Source organism: Triturus cristatus, chromosome 7 (genome assembly GCF_964204655.1).
Source record: "Triturus cristatus chromosome 7, aTriCri1.1, whole genome shotgun sequence".
Taxonomy (NCBI): domain Eukaryota; kingdom Metazoa; phylum Chordata; class Amphibia; order Caudata; family Salamandridae; genus Triturus; species Triturus cristatus.
Window position 1 is genome coordinate 1,574,245,081 of NC_140590.1, and position 20,683 is coordinate 1,574,265,763.

General features: G+C 48.3%; 1 protein-coding gene across 8 annotated transcripts in view; it reads right to left on the reverse strand.

The window, feature by feature from the left end:
- ZMYND8 (zinc finger MYND-type containing 8) overlaps window positions 1-20,683 on the reverse strand; it is a 420,239-nt gene that overhangs the window by 86,649 nt on the left and 312,907 nt on the right. For all 8 annotated transcript variants that reach the window (XR_014966854.1, XR_014966853.1, XR_014966852.1 and 5 more), the window contains one exon: window positions 9,916-9,994. Coding sequence is in view for 5 of the 8 variants with exons in the window: in XM_085619413.1 (XP_085475539.1) it covers window positions 9,916-9,994 (79 nt within the window). In the remaining 3 variants the exon portion in view is untranslated. The remainder of the gene's footprint in view (window positions 1-9,915; window positions 9,995-20,683) is intronic.

Genomic DNA, 20,683 nt, shown 5'->3' on the forward strand with positions numbered 1-20,683 from the left:
CTTACAGATATATCGTTACACAAGTAACTTGTGCATCTGAAAGAGACACGTTAGTGATAGATTCCTTACCTTAGACTACATACCCAAGCAATACCAAACCCGGTGGTGGGTCTGCGAAGTGAGATTACACCAGAAAGTCATGGAGAACTGAACAGCCAAAGAAGCCGTCTCTCCGGACCGGACTGTCAAGGCAATAGTGCTTAGTGAAAGTATGCAACGAGGCCCAAGTGGCCGCCTGACAGATGTCTTGCAGGGAGACACCGCGACCCAATGCTGTAGTAGCTGCTGTTGCCCTGGTAGAATGGGCACGCAGCCCAACCGGAGGTTTCTTTTTAGCTAGAGAGTAACAGGCTTTAATGCACAAGACAACCAATAGCGAGATAGTGCGTTTGTGCATAGGCCGGCCTTTCTTGGCGCCCACGTAGCCAACAAAGAGCTGGTCATCCACCCGGAACTGTTGTGTGCAGGAGATAGAACGAAAGCGCACATTTTGGGTCCGGACGGTGGAGCCTCTCCTCTTCTCTTGAAGGGTGCGGAGGCGGAAAGAAAGTGGGCAGAGTGACAGTTTGCCCGAGATGAAAGGCAGATACTACTTTTGGTAGAAAGGAGGGACGCGGTTGAAGCACAACCTTGTCTGGATGAATCGCCAGGAAAGGAGGTTTGCAGGAAAGAGCCTGGAGCTCCCTCACCCGCCGAGTGGAGGTGATGGCCACCAGGAAGACAGTTTTCAAAGTTAATAACTGCAAAGGACAGTTATGGAGAGGGGCTCACAGGGAGCGCACATCATGTATTTGAGAACCAGGTTCAAGTCCCATTGAGGCATCACAAAAGGAATAGGAGAGAAAAGGTGAGTAATGCCTTTGAGAAATCTATGGACAACTGGGGACCTGAAAAGAGAGGGCTGACCAGGCAGCCTAATAAAGGCTGAAAGAGCAGAAAGGTCAGTGCCCAGAGCAGAGCCCTGCTGGGCCAAAGAAAGAAGGAATAGGACCTCAGAAAGAGGGGTAGCAAGAGGATCAACAGATTTCACTGTGCACCATGCCACATATTTTTTCCACCGACAGGCGTATGCCGTTTTAGTGGATGGACGCCTGGCTGCCAGAATCACATTCCAGACTTTGGGAGGCAAGTCAAATGGAATCAGCTGTCGCCGCTCAATCTCCACGCAAGGAGGTGGAGGCTGGACAGGTTCGGGTGGAGGACCGTCCTCTGTTGCTGCGACAGGAGATCCTCCCGAAGAGGCAGTCGGATCGGGGAATCACGCTCATACTGAGTAGCTCGGAATTCCAAACTCTTCGAGCCCAGTCCGGTGCCACAAGAATGACTTGGGCCCGGTCGCGCCTGATCTTCTTCAGCACTCTGGGCAGAAGTGGTATAGGCGTTAAGGCGTACAACAGACCGCAACTCCACTCGCGACGAAAAGCGTCGCCTAGTGAGTGCCGCCTTGGAAACTCCAATGCGCAGAACTGCTGATATTGCGCGTTCTCTTCGGTGGCAAATAGATCTAACCAAGGTTCTCCCCACTGCTGAAAGAGACCTTGCACCACCCCCGAGTTAAGACGCCATTCGTGATCCAACATGCACCTGTGGCTGAGTTCGTCCGCCCTGGCGTTCAGGGTACCTGCCAGGTGTTGAACCACCAAGGAAATGCCTTGATGTTCCAGCCACGTCCAGAGACGTAAAGCCTCCTGACATAGGGTCCACGACCCCACCCTGCCTGGTTTGTTGCAGCACCACATGGCGGTGGTGTTGTCTGTGAACACCTGCACTACTCTCCCCTTGACAGAGAGAAGGAATGCTTGGAGTGCAAGTAGGATCGCTCTGAGCTCCAAAAGATTGATGTGGAGCTTGGACTCCGCCGGACACCAGAGGTCTCTGATCTCCGCCTCTCCCATGTGGCCGCCCCATCCCAGGAGTGACACATCCGTCACTACTGTGTGCTCCGGTTGGGGAAGGGAGAGGGATCTGCCGTTGACCCAACGCTGGTTCATAAGCCACCACTGCAAGTCCTGTGCAGTGCCCTCTGAGATCTGGACGTAGTCTGACAGGTTCCCCAGATGCTGCGTCCACCTGAACTTCAGGTCCCACTGCAGAGCCCGCATATGCCATCTGGTATGATCGATTAGCAAGATGCAGGAGGCAATGAGGCCCAGTAGCCTCAGGGTCTTCCTGACCGAAACCCAGGACCAGGGCTGAAAGATCATAGCCCAAAAGTTCCAGACTCGCTGTTCGGGAGGATAAACCCGAAACTGCGCCGTATCCAGAACCGCTCCGATGAAGAGGAGCTGCTGAGAGGGAATCAGGTGCGACTTCGGCACGTTGATGGAAAACCCCAACAAGTGCAGGAGGTCGGCCATAGTCTGGAGGTGGGAGAGGACTGCCTGGGGCGAGCCCGCCTTCAACAGCCAGTCATCGAGATAGGGGGAAGACTGAAACCCCTGATCTGCGCAGATGAGCTGCGACCACCGCCATCACTTTCGTGAACACCCGAGGGGTGCTGGTAAGGCCGAAAGAGAGCACGGTGAACTGAAAGTGCTCGTGGCCTACCGTGAACCGTAGGTAACGCCGGTGGGCCAGCAGGATGTGGATATGAAAATAAGCATCCTGAAAGTCCAACGCTACCATCCAGTCTTGCGGGTCTAGGGTAGACAAGACCTGAGCAAGCATGAGCATCTTGAACTTCTCCTTCGGGAGGTAGCGGGTGACGTTCCGGAGGTCTAAGATAGGCCGCAGGCCCTTGTCCTTCTTTGGAACCACGAAGTAGTGGGAATAACAACCACAACCTACTTCTGGCATCGGAACGCGCTCGATGGCCCCCTTGGCTAAGAGGGCCGCAACTTCCTGCTGGAGAAGTGACAAGTGATCCCCCGACATGCGGTGGTGCTGAGGTGGCATGGCTGGAGGGGTAGACTTGAAGGGGAGGGAGTAGCCCCATCGGACTATTTGCAGAACCCACCTGTCCGAGATTATGGAGCGCCAGTGGGGAAGGTAATGGCGAATCCTGCCACCCACTGGCGTCAGGTGGGCCTGAAATACTGGACTAGGAAGGTTTAGAGGCGGCAGCAGGGGAGGTGGTGGATTGACCCGCCCACTGTCCTCTGGACCCACCACAGCGTGTCCCACGTCCGCGGCTGCGCTGAGACTGTGGCTGCGCAGGTTTGTGGGTCTGAAAGGAACACGCCTGGGCGCCACAACCCTGACCTCGAAAGGACCAATAAGCGGACCCTGAGGGAGTACGCGTGGTGGCGAGACCCAAGGACTGGGCCGTAGCCTCAGAGTCCTTGAAGCGTTCCAGGGTGCTATCCGCCTTATCCCCAAAGAGGCGTCCGCCATCAAAGGACATGTCCAACAAGGTGTTCTGGACATCCCCAGAGAAGCCAGTAGTTCGGAGCCAAGCATAACGACGGAGCGCCACTGTTGTGGAAAGTGCCCTACCGAGAGAATCGGCCGTGTCAAGCCCACAACGGATAGTAAATTTTGCAGCATCTCTCCCTTCAGTAATGACCTGGGAGAGAACCGCCCGTGCTTACACAGGGCACTGAGGCAGCACCTATGCCACGGTGTCCCAGACAGAATTGGAATAGCGTCCTAGCAGGCACGCAGTATTCACCGCCCGCAACCCGGAGCTGGCAGAAGTGAAAATCTTTTCCCAAATTGCTCCAGTTTCCTAGATTCCTTGCCCGGAAGAGCAGAAGGGAACGCACTCGGCAAGGCAGAAGCCTGAACAACCAGACTCTCAGGCGTCGGGTGTTGTGTGAGAAAGCTGGGATCGCCCGGAGACGGGCGATGGCTGCATGCCACACCTTTGTCTACAAGAACTCCTGTGTTAGGTTTGATCCAGGTGCTCAAGAGGATATCAGTAAGCGCTTCATTGAAGGGCAGTAACGGCTCCGCAGAGGAGGACTGCGGCTGCAGCACCTCAGTCAGGAGATTGGTCCTGATAGGTACAGAAGGGAGCTCGAGGTTAAGACCCTGAGCACCCCTACACAACACCAATGAAAAAGTACCAACCTCCTCCATGGCCACGGAAAAAGGGGACAGTGTACTAGGGTGTGGAGAGAAACCCAGATCTACTGGACCCTCCACATCGCCTTCCTATTCCGGCTCATCCTCGCATTGAGCTGCAAGAGGGTCCTCAGACCCCTCCCAGTACTCCCCTTCGTCCACCGGTTGTTGAAGAGGCCGGTAAGGACGAGGTGCCCTGGGAAATGGGATAAACTCCCCTTCAAGCAATGGAATGGGAGGGCAGGGTATGGTATGGTGCCGGCGTAGCCAAGGCCAAAGGCTGCGGAACGGAGGCAGACCCTTCCGACAAATCCGCAGGGCCCAAAGGTGCTCCGGAGGGACCCGGCGGGGCAAACAAATGGCGTAAGGCTGACACGAAGGCCTGCACCTCGTCCGAAGGCGCGTGCGGTCCCGGAAAGGGTGGGTAGGCCGCAGGCAACGACAGAGGCTCCAACAGAGCCACAGGGGAAGTGACCGCCCGCCCTCTCCACCACGTCCCGCGGCCGGTGAGGGGTAGAGGAAGAGCGACGTCGCTTCTTCAACTTTTTATGGCGCCTAGACTTACCAGTCCCCGATTCCGACGAGCGATGCTGATGGCCCCGCGACCGGTCCCTCGACCTCCCACGGGATCGGGACCTCGATCGGCACGGGAACCAATTGCCGGACCTCCAACAACTTGCAGGAATGCTCCCGCAAAGCTTTCGGCCCCTGGCCCGACAATCGGGGCACGCCTCGGGTCATGGGTGTGCCCCAAGCTGAAGAGACACACGTCATGCGGGTCCGCTACCGACATGTTTCGGTGGCAGGCCCTACAGGACTTAAACCCGGGCATCCCTACTGCACCAGGAGTCAAGTACTCGACAAAACAAGTTTGCAGAAACCAAGTTAAAAGTTTTTTAACTAGGGGTACCGCTCTCTCTCGGATCTGCGCTGCTGCGTGGAAAAAGAAAGAACTGACGTCGGTGCGCGTGGGCGTGTCCAAGTAGCTCCGATGACGTCATCTCGGCGAATAAGACGCCAGCGACGTACGCGGAGCCGTACGACGACGCCTGCCGACGCGCAGGGGTACTGCTGACGAAAACGTTCCGGATCCAGTCGGACGCCTGGGGATATTCGAAGGTAAGGAATCTATCACTAACGTGTCTCTTTCAGATTTCTTTCTCAATTATCATAGTTTATTTTGGGAATGAGGAAATTCATTTCTGCCAGTGATCACTTTCACCTCAAGTAGCATATTAAAACTATTACAGAAAATACATGCATTCATGACAGTGATGACAAAGCAAGAAATATGTAACCTTACTCAAAGACAAGGCCTCTTCAACAGGTAAATAAACATTAAAAGCCCACTGCACACCTTCTTTGATAATGTGACTGGTCCTCTCAGCCAAACTAGACTGGGGATGTTAACCCCTCCAGCGCGGAGCGGATTACCGCGCTGTGCTGAAGGGTTCGTGCGCGGGCGGGGCCGTGACGAAGCGGTTCCGTCATCCGCACAGCGCGACCGACGCGCATGACGGAACCGCTCCGTCACACGCATCGAAGGGGTTAATCATGAAGTTTGCTGGACATCAAGGTTATGTAGCATTATTATAATACAGGCTGGCCAGATTTCAAATGTCAAAATGGGACCCCATTTCAAAATCAAAGTTTACTTTACAATCTTTATATTGAGCAAGTATCAATTTTCAAAAAGGCTAGATTTTGTTTCAGTGTTTCTTTGTGCTGGGTACACTGCTATGCCTCACAGCATGCGCCTTAGATGGCACTGTTTGACTCCACATCAGCATCGCACCGCCAGGAAGAGACAGAGTAAACCCATATTTAGGCTCCACAACAGCGAGCTGATATCCGTTTCTGTATCATTCATCTTCCATGCCCTCAGACATTGATCAACTCAGACAAATTGCAGGTGACAGTGTGGTGAAACCTAACATGGCACCTTGTCAGAATGTGCAGATATCCACTCCACAGAACAGGGAGGGAGGAGGTTGTTGTCAAATCTGGCATCAGATAGAGTATCCACCATAAAAATCATAATTAGCAGCGTGTAACTTGGGTTTCTAATGGACACTTGACTACAAATTCCTCACCAGTAGAATAAATACAGAGGAGTGGACACAAACCAAAAAGCTCTGCAGGACCTAGCGACTAAAATGACCCTCTCTGCAAATTTGACTGTTAAGCCAGTCGTGCCTATTGAACATGTGCATGGATATCCACGTAGAGATTCGAGAGATGGTTAAGCCAGGAAACCCCCTTACTAATACTGCTGTAGTGGTCTCTGCTGTGGTGCAATGAACCCCTAGGCTTCCAGGGGAATCCTTCTTGGCTACAGCGTAGAACAATTTTATGCATAGGACAATCCATCTCAACAGAGTCATCTTCTAGAACGCTTTTCCATTTTCAGCTGATCAGTACAATGCTCCTTGATGTTGATAGATATAGAAGGTTATGGTTCTCTTTTTATCATGCTGACAAATCCTCTCCTCTTTCAAGCAATGTGGTAGAGAGAAAAACACCAGCATGCGGATGGATTGCTGTGTGTAAACGAACAATAGCACCTTGGGTAGAAGGGGGCCTGCGTCCGAAGCACCAACGTATTGGGGAAGAAAGTGGGGCAGGGACGCTGCATTGACAGTGTCTACAGCTCAGTGACCTAGAGGAAAACACCAGCATGCGGATGGATTGCCGTGTGTAAATGAACAATAGCACCTTGGGTAGAAGGGGGCCCGAGTCTGAAGCACCAACGTATTGGGGAAGAAAGTGGGGCAGGGACGCTGCATTGACAGTGTCTACAGCTCAGTGACCTAGTGCACAGAAGTAATTGCAATAAGGAAGACCGTGTTAATATAATCAAGCACCGGAAGGAACAATTAGGCATGGGTTTGAACACAGTGCACATGAGTAACATAGGGGCCAAGTTAAGGTGCAAATGGGGCATAAAAAAACAGTTTCAGGGGAATTAAAGTGTTAAGCCTTTCAGAAACTGATCATATGTGGCTTTTAGAGGGAAGCTTGGTCTGGCAAACAAAGTTCGAAAAGACTGACATGAAACCTTTAGCTGTGCCTACCGCAAACCCTTGCCGGGCCAAAAACACCTCAGATCAGTGCTTCCCAAACCTTTTAGCACTACAAGCCAATTGTTAGAATGACAAAATTTAGCAAACCACCTAGCATTAATGGACATGAGGCAGGTGATTTTTTTTCATTCAACTAAAGCATCATGTGATAGCGCACTGTCATTTACAGACAACACATTTTCCATTGAAAGGGCGACTGTATTTGTACAGACATACCGTTTTACGGATTAACCTGTATTACACACAAATGATAATGTGTGGAAATCAGGTTTCAGTGAATATTTATCATTTTTGCATCACCAAGTCAGCGAGCACAAGTATTAGAAGAGGTCAGGGCTGCTATTTATAACCTTTCTAATGGTACGGCCACTAGTTTTAACTGTATCTCAGACAAGAAGGAAAATGTCTGCTGATGAATGAGGACTAAGGCCTTGGAGCCTGACCTCACCTTATGCACCCAAGCTCTACAGGTGGTTTACAGAGGCTAGTGTAGCTGCAGTCTACAAGGAAGTCAAGGACAAGGGGTGAATCTCTGAAGTCAACACAGCAGACAAGTGTGGGACTGATGTGGGAACTATGCCTTAAGCAAGTAGTTGAACCTGTCTTCCACTATCATCTGAGCTCTGGTATCTTGGAAGCTGTCCCAAGCTGTTCGGGATCTGCAGCGGTCACTGGGAACACAAACAACATTCTTTGACGTGAGGAATGGACATTTGACTGGGACCCACAAGAAGACAGCAGGGAAATAATAATATTTTTTATACATGTGATCCGAGTCCCCCAGAAGAGTTCCTGAAAGTGTGGAAGCATTTGGAGCATCTGCTGCTATTGAGGGGCCGTCGTAGGGACACAAATTGCTGCTACACTTTTTAAATCTTTGACATTTGTTTTTCACAGCCTTTGGACATAAAGATATTTGCTGCTGCAAGATAACAATTTTTGGACAGCAAGGATAGTTTGTAAAAACTGATTTATATTCTTAGTGCTATATGTTGCTTCAACACTCAAACTAATGTATTGCGACCTACTGACTTTCAAAGATCTCCATTGCTTGGTTTACCAATTTGTCATTTTGGTGTTATGCTAATCATTACACTGTAATTTTTTTTACTAAATTGATATGGAAATTGTATCTGTTCAATTTCTGGATTTTAATTTAATTTTGGGGCTGTCCAAAGACTTTATACACATTTTTTTATAAGACTGTTACTTTGAGAATTAGACGTCCACAGTAAGACCAAGAATCATCACTGAAATGTGCATTTTTACTCTCTCATTTGTATGCGTGAAAGCTCATAAACTGCTCTCCACCAAGTTAATAATGATGTTCTGAAAAATGAAAATATATAATAATTAATGTAACTACTATATAAAAATGGAAAATACATGTAACACGCAGAACACTACCTGACAAAATAGCATTCTAAATTGGCAGTGTGTACTCGCTAAAATGTTCAGATTCGCTTATTCTGGAAATGTATACAAAAAAGTGAAGGATGGAACGCTTGAATTAATCTCAGTCCCTGGTAATAACTTGGAGCTGCAAATCAGGCTTTACCTGCTCCAATCTGAACAGTTTCTAGTTAACGCATGGCCAGTTTTCTTCCGAACATGAACCAGAAGCTTCACATAATAAAGATAATCGTGGTGGTGAATGCTATTAAATTCAAGGATTAGTTAATACTTAAAATACCATTATCCACAGGCAATGCAATACGAATTAAGAATCAAAGTGTTTCACGGTTCTTGTTGGTAGAACCAAATGGGGTTAGGTCTTTTTGTGGTACAATGAGATACTCTGACCCTTTTTAACTACAATAAATGAAAACTATACTTTGACCATGGATTGCAAGCAGGAAACATGGCTCAGGTGTGGCCTGATGGAGCCTTATTAATGTATTTACATAAAAATATTGGTTTAGAATTTATAAATATAGTTCTCCCAAAACACTACATTGTACTATCAAATTAAGATTACACAATATGACAAAGAATGTTCAGTATGATGATATTTAATCTCGAGGCCACGAATGCACAACTAAACTATGCTTCTGGCTAGCTTACATCACTGCTTGAACATGATCAATGAGGTTTTGTCTTAGTTTGCTAATTTTCTGAATGAGTCATATTTTATTGCACTGTTTAATTGTTTGCAAATTAAGTTTCATTGTTGAGCCTGCAACATTCCAATTCTATGCTAAGGTCATTTAATTTAATACAGGCTTTTATGTGACCCCAATCAAGTCATATGCCTGGCTTGAGACTGGGCTTACAATGTCCACTCACACTTCTCACTACCCTGTACAAAAACTAGTACAAGTCTTAAATTTAAGATTGTCACTTGCACACACCACCCCTTTATTTTAATAACTAGTACCTTGACCTATGTCTGCTTGGTATGTGAGGTCTTCTCTCAATTGATAGCAGAAAGTCTACCCATCCCGTCTTGATCCTTCTTGTTTTTTAGACTCTGTGTGGGTGATGGTATCATTAATGTATTCCAGATTCTGCACAACCACCTTAGTATACTGAGTAAATTCAACTATTATGTCAGTTTTGAAGGAACAGTTAACAAACTATTTTAAAACCAACTACTCTGTCCACCTCTTACAGAGCAAAAGGTATGAGGTGACTAAATGTCCTTGAAATATGATATAAGTCAGCTGACAGGCCCAGTTGTATAGACATTAAATCTGCTCATTATGACCTTCACTGCCTACCAGCGCAGCATTTTATAGATAATAGCAAAAAAAAAGAAAATCTGCAAAACCCTTAACATTTTTGATGGCATCTAATTATCAATTTTAAAAAGCTACAAGTCTCATACCAAGGTTATGTTTCATTTCAGAGAGTTCTTGCTGATGTAACCACTGCAGCTTTTCTATTTCAATCCTTAAACGGCGTATCTGTGGTAAGGAATTTAAAAAAGTAATTCAGTTATTAACAATCATATTCCACATTTCAGCTGTGACATGAAATAAAGTGAGAACAGTAATACAGTTAATAATTCAGTTTTTCATTTTAGATTTGTAAATATAAAAAACCTTTCATAGTTTGTGTACAGTCCTAGTTTTCGTTGAGTTTCAAAAGTGTGCAATACACTGTTGTACATACACTTATATGCAAATAATATTTGTAGCCTAGAGTTCTAGCAAACTTCGGATAGGAACAATATCTGAGGGTTGGGCAAGCAAACCACTCTCTCCATTTTAAATAATACTCTAATGCAATTTAAATGAAATTCAAACCCCACCTGTCATTAACTTCCAAAAACACATTCAAAGTTTGAGAAGCATGCTTTGTAAAAATCATAACTTTTACAGAAGGAATTAACATGGCAATATATATACGACAATCACCTTTTCTGCAGCCATTGTAATGAAGTGTTTGCCCCAACATAAGAAAGGAGCGTGAGTATGCACCCTTCCAATGTGGACAATCACATTTCAGAAAAAAGTCTTTAAATATTTGCTCACAATGTGCTGATCCAAAAGCTGTGTCACCTTTGTCAGTCAAAAACAGCTGTCAAACAAGTTTAACACAAATGCTTTTGCCACGTTTGGTGTTCATTAGGTTCCTTCACTAGGATTAACCTAGTGGGTTGTTTTGGTGCATATTTTGGGGCTTAAGAGCAGTCCATGTCTACTAGGTACTGGTCCCCCATGGGCACAAACACTATTGCACTTTAATTGAAAAATCAAATAACTCCCTAGAGGCTCTTTACTCCAAGGTTAAAAATGTTGAGTAGTCAAAGCATTCTATAAGAGTTGGTAGGTGTTAGAAATTCAGAAACATGACAGTAAAAATAAAAAATAGTTCAATGCATTACAGATCCAGAAAATAACATCTACATGTAATTAGAATGAGCAGTTAGAGATTGATGCACAAAAAACTGAGGTGCTCGCACCTTTAGGGTTAGACACAACCTCAAATGTATTTATGAGTTTTAAGAACAAAATTAGCATTAGCATTCTCCCTATTGCCAATGTCATCTTGTGTGGCTGCCTCTGACTGGTTCTTAAGTGAGAGTATTGTATTTTCTAAGATATTAAAACATCTATTAAATAAAACAAACACTCCTAACTCTATACCTTTCTGTAGGGGGACTTCAAAAGGGCAACCCTAACGAGGGAGCATCAGAGTACTATAACAAGCAAACAGTTGAGGGGCAGGCCTCTCTGGCTAAAACCAAGATGTTCTTCTTTTATTAAATCATTTTGAAAACAAAATATAATAGTTGCTGTAGGAAAGTGCCCTTTTTTGCATGGTTGCCCCCACTTTTTTCCAAACCAGGTACCCAGGGCCTATGTTCTTTCCCTAAACTGTAGTGTTGCAAAATCCAATTGGCAACTCTCTGGCCACACGTAAGTCCCTTGTAAAAAGTACCATAGGTACCAAGGGCACTATGACCAGGGAAGGCCTCTAAGGGCTGCAGCACTTATTGTGCCACCCTTAGAGACACTGCATCTTTACACACACACTGCCCTTGCAGGCTGCATATTTTGGTGCAGAACAAAGTGAAGAGTCGACATGGCACACATCCTTGTGTGCCATGCCTACAAACCACGGCCCTGGCATAGGTAAGCCACCCTTCTAGCTGGGAGCACCATACCAGTGGTGAGGGTATAGGTACATGAGCCCTGTACCCCAACAGTGTCTAAATCAATTCTTAGACATTCTAAGTGTAGTAATGCCATAAAGAGTATTTGGTGCTGGGAGTTTATCAGTACGAACTTCACTGAACCATAATGGCTTTACTGAAAACTGGGAAGTTTGGCATCAAACTTCTCAGCACATTAAACCCACACTGATGCCAGTGTGGGATTTAATGAAAAATGCAATCAGCGGGCATCTTAGAAAGCCCACTGAAAAACAACCTGTGTCTAGTGTCTTGGCCGAGTTGCTGCTCGCCAGGTGCCACCCCAAAACATGTTTCTGGACCCCTGCCGCTCTCGGGGTCCAGAAACAATGCACATCCTGGGACGAGGTACCAAGCCTCGGGTCCACGAAGGGGAAGCTTCAAAGGCTTGCCGCCTTTGTGAGCTACCCCAGCCATTCGCTCTCAGCAACTGACCCCCACTTTGGGTGGGAGAATCGGCGGGAAACCAAGTTAGGGGGAGAGGTGTGCCCATCTTTGCCAACCCCACCCCTCAGGTGGGGGAGACTAGGTGAAGCACAACTCTCAGTCCCCGCCATCTTGCAGATTGAGGAATAATAGGGGGTGGACCCACCCCAAGGAAAGGACCCATTGGTCCGACCTGTACCTACCTGCAACGCTCATAAATATAGTATTTAGGGGCAACCCCGAACCTTGCCTCCTCAAACAAGAAGTGAGAAGAAGGACCAAAGAATCCGTGCGGAACTAAGAAGAGGAGGACGCTCACTGACTTAGCCCCAGCCCTACCAGCCTGTCCCCACTTCGAACCTGCTCCAGCGAAATCCCGGCGTTCTGCAGTCAGCAGCACCCACAAACCCGGAGGACCTGCCATGCCTTCCCAAACCAAGACTTTGTCTCCTGTGAGCACCGGATTTGCTCACCAACAGACTTTGGCTCCGGCCAAATCCGTGAGTCTGCACCACTTTGCAACCGACGCCCACGGCCCGAGTGGCCCAACATCACAAGTAGGTCTCCCTGGTGAACCAGGCCTGAGATATGGAGATCTGACCTGCTTCAAATCTCCAAAAAACGCCTGCAGCCCCTTTCTGGAGGAAGAAAAACCAGACACCTAAAGACACCCCTGCACCCGAAGTCCCACAGCCTTGGGTGGCCCAACCGACTGTGTCCCCGCATCCCCAGGTATCCCAACTTACCTCTCCAACCGGTGGTCTCCTCCAGAAGATCTTCTTCCCGAGCCTGCGTGTTTGTTGCAACCGGAAAATCCCCACTGAAACAACAGGGCACCCGATGCCATACCAGCCACCTACGCGCGGCTGCCTTGTGGCCTGCTCGTGAGCAGCCACCAACCAGAGGCCCCTATTCATCACTGGATAACATTGGGCCTCAGCACACTGCACCCGGCCGCCCTAGTGCAGCTGAGGGTGCTTTGAGAGCGCATACTCGACCCTGGGGGAAACCTGGTTCTAACCCCAGAAAACCAACTCCCACAACAAAGTACTTACCTGTAAACCAATAACTCCATTTCTTCCCACAGGATTGCACTGACTGTTTTTCTTTGAAAATTGTTTTAAGCGTGGAGATGGTTTGTATGGAACTCTAAGAAACTGCAAATATACAAAAACTGATTTACTTAGCTTTTCTCTAGGAAATGTCCCGGTGTGATATCTAGGCATATCACACTGAGTAGAAAAAGTGATCTATAAAGTAATCTGCAACATAATCAAAAGTAATCTAACAGTAATTTCAACTGTATTCAAAGTATTTACAACCCTGTAACACACTCATTTTCATTAAGCTTGCTTGTATTGTTCAACCTGCATTATAAGTACCATTTACACTTATCTGTGCCAGGCTTGCTTGGTTTGAGGAAATGAACTAAATAATATATGTATAAATAATATATTTATACATATAAATTAGTCTGAGTTCAGTCTTTGAGTGTGTCACATAATTTCTTGCCCGTGTGTACAATAAATGCTTAGCACTACCCTCTAATAAAACCTTACTACTCACTCACACTACCACAAATAGAGAGTAAGGTGCTATCTACTTTTACCTCTGCCTACCTTTGGGGTTCCACTGGACTCTGTGCACACTATACCTTACTTTGGTATAGTATATACAGAGCCAGCTTCCTACAGTTGCCTACCTCTAGGCTTAGGTGGAGGGGACCAAATGTTCTTGTGAAATGGACAAGTGAATGATTTCATTAGGAAAATCCAAAGTCTTTTTTCAGGTTTATCTTCAATGTTGCAGTTTCTTGTGCCCATAACAAAGTTTTTGCTTCCTTTCAAGACTCCACCAGGACAGATTGTTGTTCATCTACGGTCACAATTTTGTTGCCCAGCCTATCAACCTTGAGAGCCTGTTCCATTTGAGGAGGAGTCTTGATTCGTTGTATCGAACGTTGCCCTGGCGGACGGTGGTCAATACCCCTATTTCTGAGCATCTCTAATAGTTCCTACATGTCCATCTATCCCCTGGTCTCTTATTTCTAGGGCCGCCAAAGATATTGCAAATGATAGATAGTGACTGCCTTTTCCACGTTGACTGAGACCCATAGGTGGGTAAAGAGTTACTGATAAATCACTGTAGAGGAAAAATGTCGTGATGCTTGGTAATGCCTATTGAATTGACATGTGGCTTTGGTCAACAGTATCTTAGCTCTGCGCTGTACTTTCAACCGCTCACCCTGCGGTCATATCCAACTAGTCAAGCTAGTGTAATTGTCACGTAGCAGTAGAAAAGGAATATTACTCCTATGATTTACCCAGGTTACCGGGGGGTGCTCTCTATTTAGGTGCAATTTGAGGTGGCAGTTCTTGTATAGGGTTGTGGGCAGAGTTTGGTGATGTAGACAGGGCTGAGGAAAAATATATAACCTCCTTTTCCAGAATGGAGGGGGGCAGAGTATGGCTCAAATGGCTTGTATGGCATGATGTTCTCTCCGGAGGCTGCACCAATGAGAGCTGCTGAAGAATTAAAATTGGCTTACCCCTTTCCTCTCTGTTGTGGTTCCACCGCCTCCAAATATCCTTCATTTAAATTCTCAATCACAATGTCCATTACACTCTGCCCATGTAGAGGAATCAATAACACTGGCATAGCCTCCTGAGCATTTGGAAAAGGGAGAGTAGCCAATCTAGTTGGCAGGGTGGGGATGTTTTCCTTGATGGCGCATAACTAAAGCAGGTACTTTACTGTGGAGATGCTATTAACTTCCTTTCCATATCGTTGCTGCGTAGCCTCCATTAACAGTAGGGTTAATGAGGCTCCCAAAGAGTTTAAAGTGGGTTAAACCATTATTGGTGACGTCCTGGCGGATGGACCCTTTAGAAGGCACAGTTACCTCGAACAGCACCTCAAAGGAGCTGTTTTCCATGAGCATTTCCCTCCAAATTGGTAGAGTGGAAGTAGGGAGAGAGACAATAGTCAGCAACTTGGAATGGTCGGTGTCTTTTCATTGTGGTACCTTCTACTCACCAAATTACTTAGTTAGGCCTGCAGCCCTTCGCAGGAATGATGCTCCCCAGGTTATTTTTTCAGATGGGCCTCCACCATTTTGGAAAGTTTACAAACTCTTTAAAGATTTAACTTAATAACACAGATCACCATCAGAAGTCGCCATCACAAGAGGAGAGCCGGCAAATGCACAATCCACCCAAGGACAGCAAAATCCTACGGACCCATGATGCAAACCACTCCTCTCTCCGAAGGAGGAAGGGGAACAAGTTTGGCAAGTAGCAATACAAGCACGATGGATCAACAGTACAGGAAGACATAAAAAGCCCCTGAGTGTTGAAAAGGCAAGCAGAGAACTGTGATTCAGACCAGACCTCCAGGTCTGAGCCTCTGGGACCATGACAGCTTAGACAGGAAAATGCCTACCAGTAACACTTTCAACTTGGAGATTTAAGAACGTAACCTATCAATGGGCCCAAAATCTGAAACAACCTAATTGTTGAGGGAGCTGAAGAGTATTTTAATGGCAGCAACACAGTTCAGTAGGCAAATGGCTTAGGGCATCATTTTTGGAGAACCCAAGACACGCAACCCACAATCCTACATGTGCAAATGGTAGATAAAGACCGTAACATGATGTACTTGCATTCTAAACAAAGAGAGGAAACAGTGCAAAACAACTTTTCAACAATGTTGCTTATGGATGGACTACCATTAAAACGGAAAGTTTCTTACCCGTCGGTGTAGTTTTGCAGCTTGAAGATCTTTCTGGATTCACTATGCTGTGCATTATTCCGCGATCTTGTGGTTGGGTCCGGATTCGTAGTCTTTTTTTTTTTTTTGTAGCCCAGGTGGGCGTCGACGTCCACCATTTGGTGCACCTCCCGTGACGTCGTCGTGCTTCCTGCGGAAGTCCCACCTTTGGGGCGCCATCTTCGGGTTCTTTTTTCCCTGTTTTTTTTTTTTTTTTTTTTTTAACCCTAGGCGATTGATTAATCCTTTCGTCCATATTTCTGTACGTTTCCACCTCTTTGATCCTATCCATTTCACCCCCTCTTCCTCCAGCCTCATCTTCCTGGCGGAGGTGGGTGGGTTCGCTAGTGAATCCAGAAAGATCTTCAAGCTGCAAAACTACACCGACCGGTAAGAAACTTTCCGTTTTGCAGCGTGAATCTTTCTGGATTCACTATGCTGTGCATAGACTTTGTAGCGGTTTTCCTATTTTTGTGGTGGCTGGGTGGAAGATGATCGCTGGTCGTTGAAAATGTGTTGTAGCACCTTCTGTCCGACCTGTGCTTCCTTATTCATTTGAATGTCCACGCAGTAGTGCTTTGTGAACGTGTGCACAGATGCCCAAGTTGCTGCGAGACAAATGTCTTGGATGGGCGTGTTTGCCAGGAAGGCAACTGTGGCCCCCTTCTTCCTTGTGGAGTGAGCTTGGGGCCCCTCCGTTAGCTCCTGTCCAGCCTGTTTGACAGAATTGAATAGTGAGGGCAATCCACCTAGCGATGGTGCCCTTGGTCACTGGTCTACCCATGAAGCTAGTAGCAAAGGACACAAACAGCTGCTTCGACTTCCTGAGTTCCTTGGTTCTTTCAATGTAGTGCATCACCGCTCTTCTGGCATCGAGGGTGTGCAGGGCCTTTTCTGCGTTTGTAGTCGGGTTTTGGAAGAAACTCGGTATCTGGATACTCTGATTCATGTGGAACGCCGACACTACCTTGGGCATGAAGTGTGGGTCCGTCCTCAGGACTACCCTGTCTTTGTGAATTTGAATGTAGGGCTCCTGTAGCGTTAGTGCTTGAAGCTCGCTCACCCTGCGTAGTGAGGTTATGGCCACTAGAAAGGCAGTTTTCATCGTCAACATTTGTAGAGTGGCCTTGTGAATGGGTTCAAACGGCGCCTTCATGAGCTCCGTCAGAACCACGTTTAAATTCCATGCCGGCGGCGGCAACCTTTTCGGGGGTGCCATTCTTTTGGCTCCCTCCATGAATCTCTTCACCACCTGCGAGGTGAAGAAACTTCCACCCTTCTCACCTCTGGTGTAGGCAACGATCGCTGCTAGGTGTACCCTTAGGGAGCTCGAGCAGAGGTTACTCTTTAGAAGGTGTGTGAGGTACCTCAGCACAGTTGAGTCTGTCATTCTGTTTTGCAGGCCCTTTTTCCTGCACCACACCGTGAATCTCTTCCACTTTGCGCTGTAGCACTTTCTTGTAGTAGGTTTCCTTGCCTCCCGTAGCACTCGCATAGTGCTCTGAGGTAACCTTAGGTGTGCGAACTCTAGGTCTTCAGGAGCCATGCTGCTAGGTTGAGGGTCTCTGGCTCTGGGTGCAGGACCTCCCCGTTTTGCATTGAGAGCAGGTCTTTTCTCCTCTCGAACCTGTACGGATTGCCTTGCGCCATTTCTTGAATCTGTGAGAACCATGTCTGCCTCGCCCACTGTGGAGCCACCAGGATCAGAGTCATGTTGCTGGTTCTGCACTTGTCGAGCACTCTGTGCAACAGGGGTATCGGTGGAAAGGCGTAGGCAAATGTCCTCCACCAGCTTATCCATAGGGCATTTCCCTTGGATTGCTGGTCTGGTTGCCTGGACGCGAAGCTTTGGCATTTTGCATTGTGGCGTGTTGCAAATAGGTCTATTGTGGGAGTCCCCCATCTCCGGAAGATTTTCTCCGTTTCCTGGCCATTGAGCTCCCACTCGTGCGATGCTGAGGTCTGCCTGCTCAGCCAGTCTGCCTCCACATTGTCCTTCCCTGGTAGGTGAATTGCCAGTAGATCTATCTTGAGAGGTATGGCCCATCTCCAAATCTCCTGAGCTAGGGATGAGAGTGGAAACGACTGTGTCCCCCCTTGTTTGTTGATGTAGAACATCGCCGTGGTGTTGTCTGTCTGTACCAACACCCTCTGGCCGAACAGGTGTCTCTGGAATGCCTTCAGGGCTAGCAGTATCGTTTTCAACTCGAGGTAGTTGATGTGGCGGACCGCGTCTGCTGGAGCCCATAGACCCCTCACTCTGAGGTTGTCCATGTGCGCTCCCCATCCCTTCTGCGATGCGTCCGTGGTAATGGTCACTGTTGGGCTTGGTGGCGTCAGGCTTCTCCCCGTTGTTATGTTGTCTCTGTTCCACCAAGTTATCTCCTCCTGCACTGCGTGCGTAACAACCACTAGATCCTCCCAACTTCCGTTTGCTTGTGACCATTGCTGTTGCAGCCATTGCTGGAATGGTCTCATGTGCAGGCGTACATTCGGCACCAGCTGGATACAGGACGCCATCATCCCCATCATCTTGCTCACCGCCCTCACTGTCAGAGCTCGCCCCTTCTGGTAGAGCTGCGTCTCCTTCAGTAGAGCATCTGTCCTCCTGTCGCTGGGCACTACTGTACTGTTGAGGGAGTTGATCTTTGCCCCCAGGAAAATCTTTACCTGTTCCGGTTCCAGCGATGATTTTCCCCAGTGGATGGAAAATCCCAGACTTGTGAGGGTGTCTGTTACGCGTTTTGCGTGCCTCTCGCACTTCTCGCGTGAGTTTGCCTTGACCAGCCAGTCGTCCAAGTAGGGGTATACGTGTATTCCCTGCTTTCGTAGGTGTGCCGCTACCGCCGACAGGCATTTTGTAAAGACCCTTGGCGCTGATTTTAATCCGAAGGCCAGGGTTGTGAACTGGTAGTGTTCTTGTTCGATGTTGAATATTAGAAGGCCCTTGTGCCTTCTGTTTATTGGGATGTGATGGTAGGCATCCTTGAGGTCCACGGTGACCATGAAGTCCCCTTCTCTTATCTGTGGCAGTACCTCCTGCAGTGAAGTCATTTTGAACCTTTGCGTTCTGACGAACTTGTTTAGGTAACGGAGGTCCAGTATGGGTCTGAGGTCCCCGTCTACCTTCGGAACCACGAAGTAGTTTGAGTAGACCCCTTTGTTGCGTTCCCTGAACGGCACTGTCTCTATGGCTCCCTTTTGTAGGAGTTTCCGCGTTTCTTCTCTGAGTATTGCCAGTTCTTGGGCCGATCTCTGTCTTCCCTTCGGCTTCCTGTTTGGAGGCCTTTTCTCCAAGTCTACGCAGTATCCGTACTGCACGATGTTCCGTATCCACTTGTCTGTGGTTATACGCCGCCACTCCTGAAGGTAGAACCTCAGCCTTCCGCCTACTGGTGTCGTATGCTCGTAGGCTCTTGAATCTTCTCTTCCCCCTGATGACACTTTTTTGCGCCTCACCCTTGGGGACCTGACGAGGGTAGGCGTCTTCTTGCGTGCTGAGTCACTTCGAGGGGGGCTGATCGCCCCCTCTCCTCCTTTGGCCACGTCCGTTCCCTCTCCCGCGAAAGGACTGGCCCCGAGGTTGATATTGCCAGCTTTGCTTCTGCTGACTTTGTCCGTGACCTTCGCCCTGCTGACCTTGTTGGAACGCCTGGTGCGACGTCCCCTGTTGGCTTCCACCCCTACCGTAGGGTCTCCTCGAGGGATTTCCTCGTCTCATTCCCCTCAGCTGTAGGGCCCCCATGGACCTCGCTGTCTCGTTTTCCTTCTTGAGCTGGGTGAGCTTTTCGTCCACCGTTGCTCCGAACAGTGTCTCTCCGTTGAAGGGGGTGCCAAGGATGTTGTTCTGCACTTCCGGTTTGAATCCCGAGATTCTTAGCCATGCATGCCTCCTCTCTGTGACCCCTATGGCCATGAGTCTTGCTGAAGTCTCTGCCCCATCTAACGCCGTCTTTATACAGGAGTTGGCGATGTTCTTGCCTTCATCTACCAGGTGAGAGGCTCTCTGGCGGTATTCTTCGGGGAGGTGCTTTACTAGCTCCCCCATCTCATCCCAGTGTTGGTATTGGTGTCTATTGAGGAGTGCATTCGAATTCGCCATGCGCCAGTGCATTGCGGCGTTCCTCTCGACCTTTCTGCCTGTGAGGTCGATCCTCCTGCTCTCTTTATCCGGAGGTGGGCCCGAAGTTGCTGGAACGTTGGCCCTTCTCCTGGCCGTGGAGGCTATGATGGAGTCTGCGGTGACGCTACCCTTGATGTAAGGTGGGTCCAGGGAGGAGTGCTTATATTTCTTCTCGGTCCTGGGCGTGATCGACCGGCAGGTGGCAGGCTCCTTGAAGGCTTCTCTCCCCTGGTTCATCACGCTTTGTAGCATGGGGAGGAACTGACTCCTAGTCTGGATGGGGAGCAGTGTTTCGACGAGAAAATCGGCTTTCGGCCTCTCTTCGTCGAGTTTGACGCCGAAGGCCATTGCTGCGCTCTTCACCACCATATTGTACACCCCGATGTCGTCGGGTGGCGAAGGCCTCGAGGGGTACGTGTCCACGGGCTCCTCCGGGTTTTCGGTGTCGAGATCGTGCCATTCGACGTCGTTGCTGGTAGATGCCGCCGATTCGTAGAACGACTGTTGGTCTTCTTCCTCGGCTTCTCCCTCATAATAGGGCTCCTCTTCTTCTTCGAGATCCCTTGTCAGCCCTTCGGCGTCGAACTCGTCTTCGACCTCTGTCGTACTTTAATATTCGGGACCGCGTAGGGGACAGGG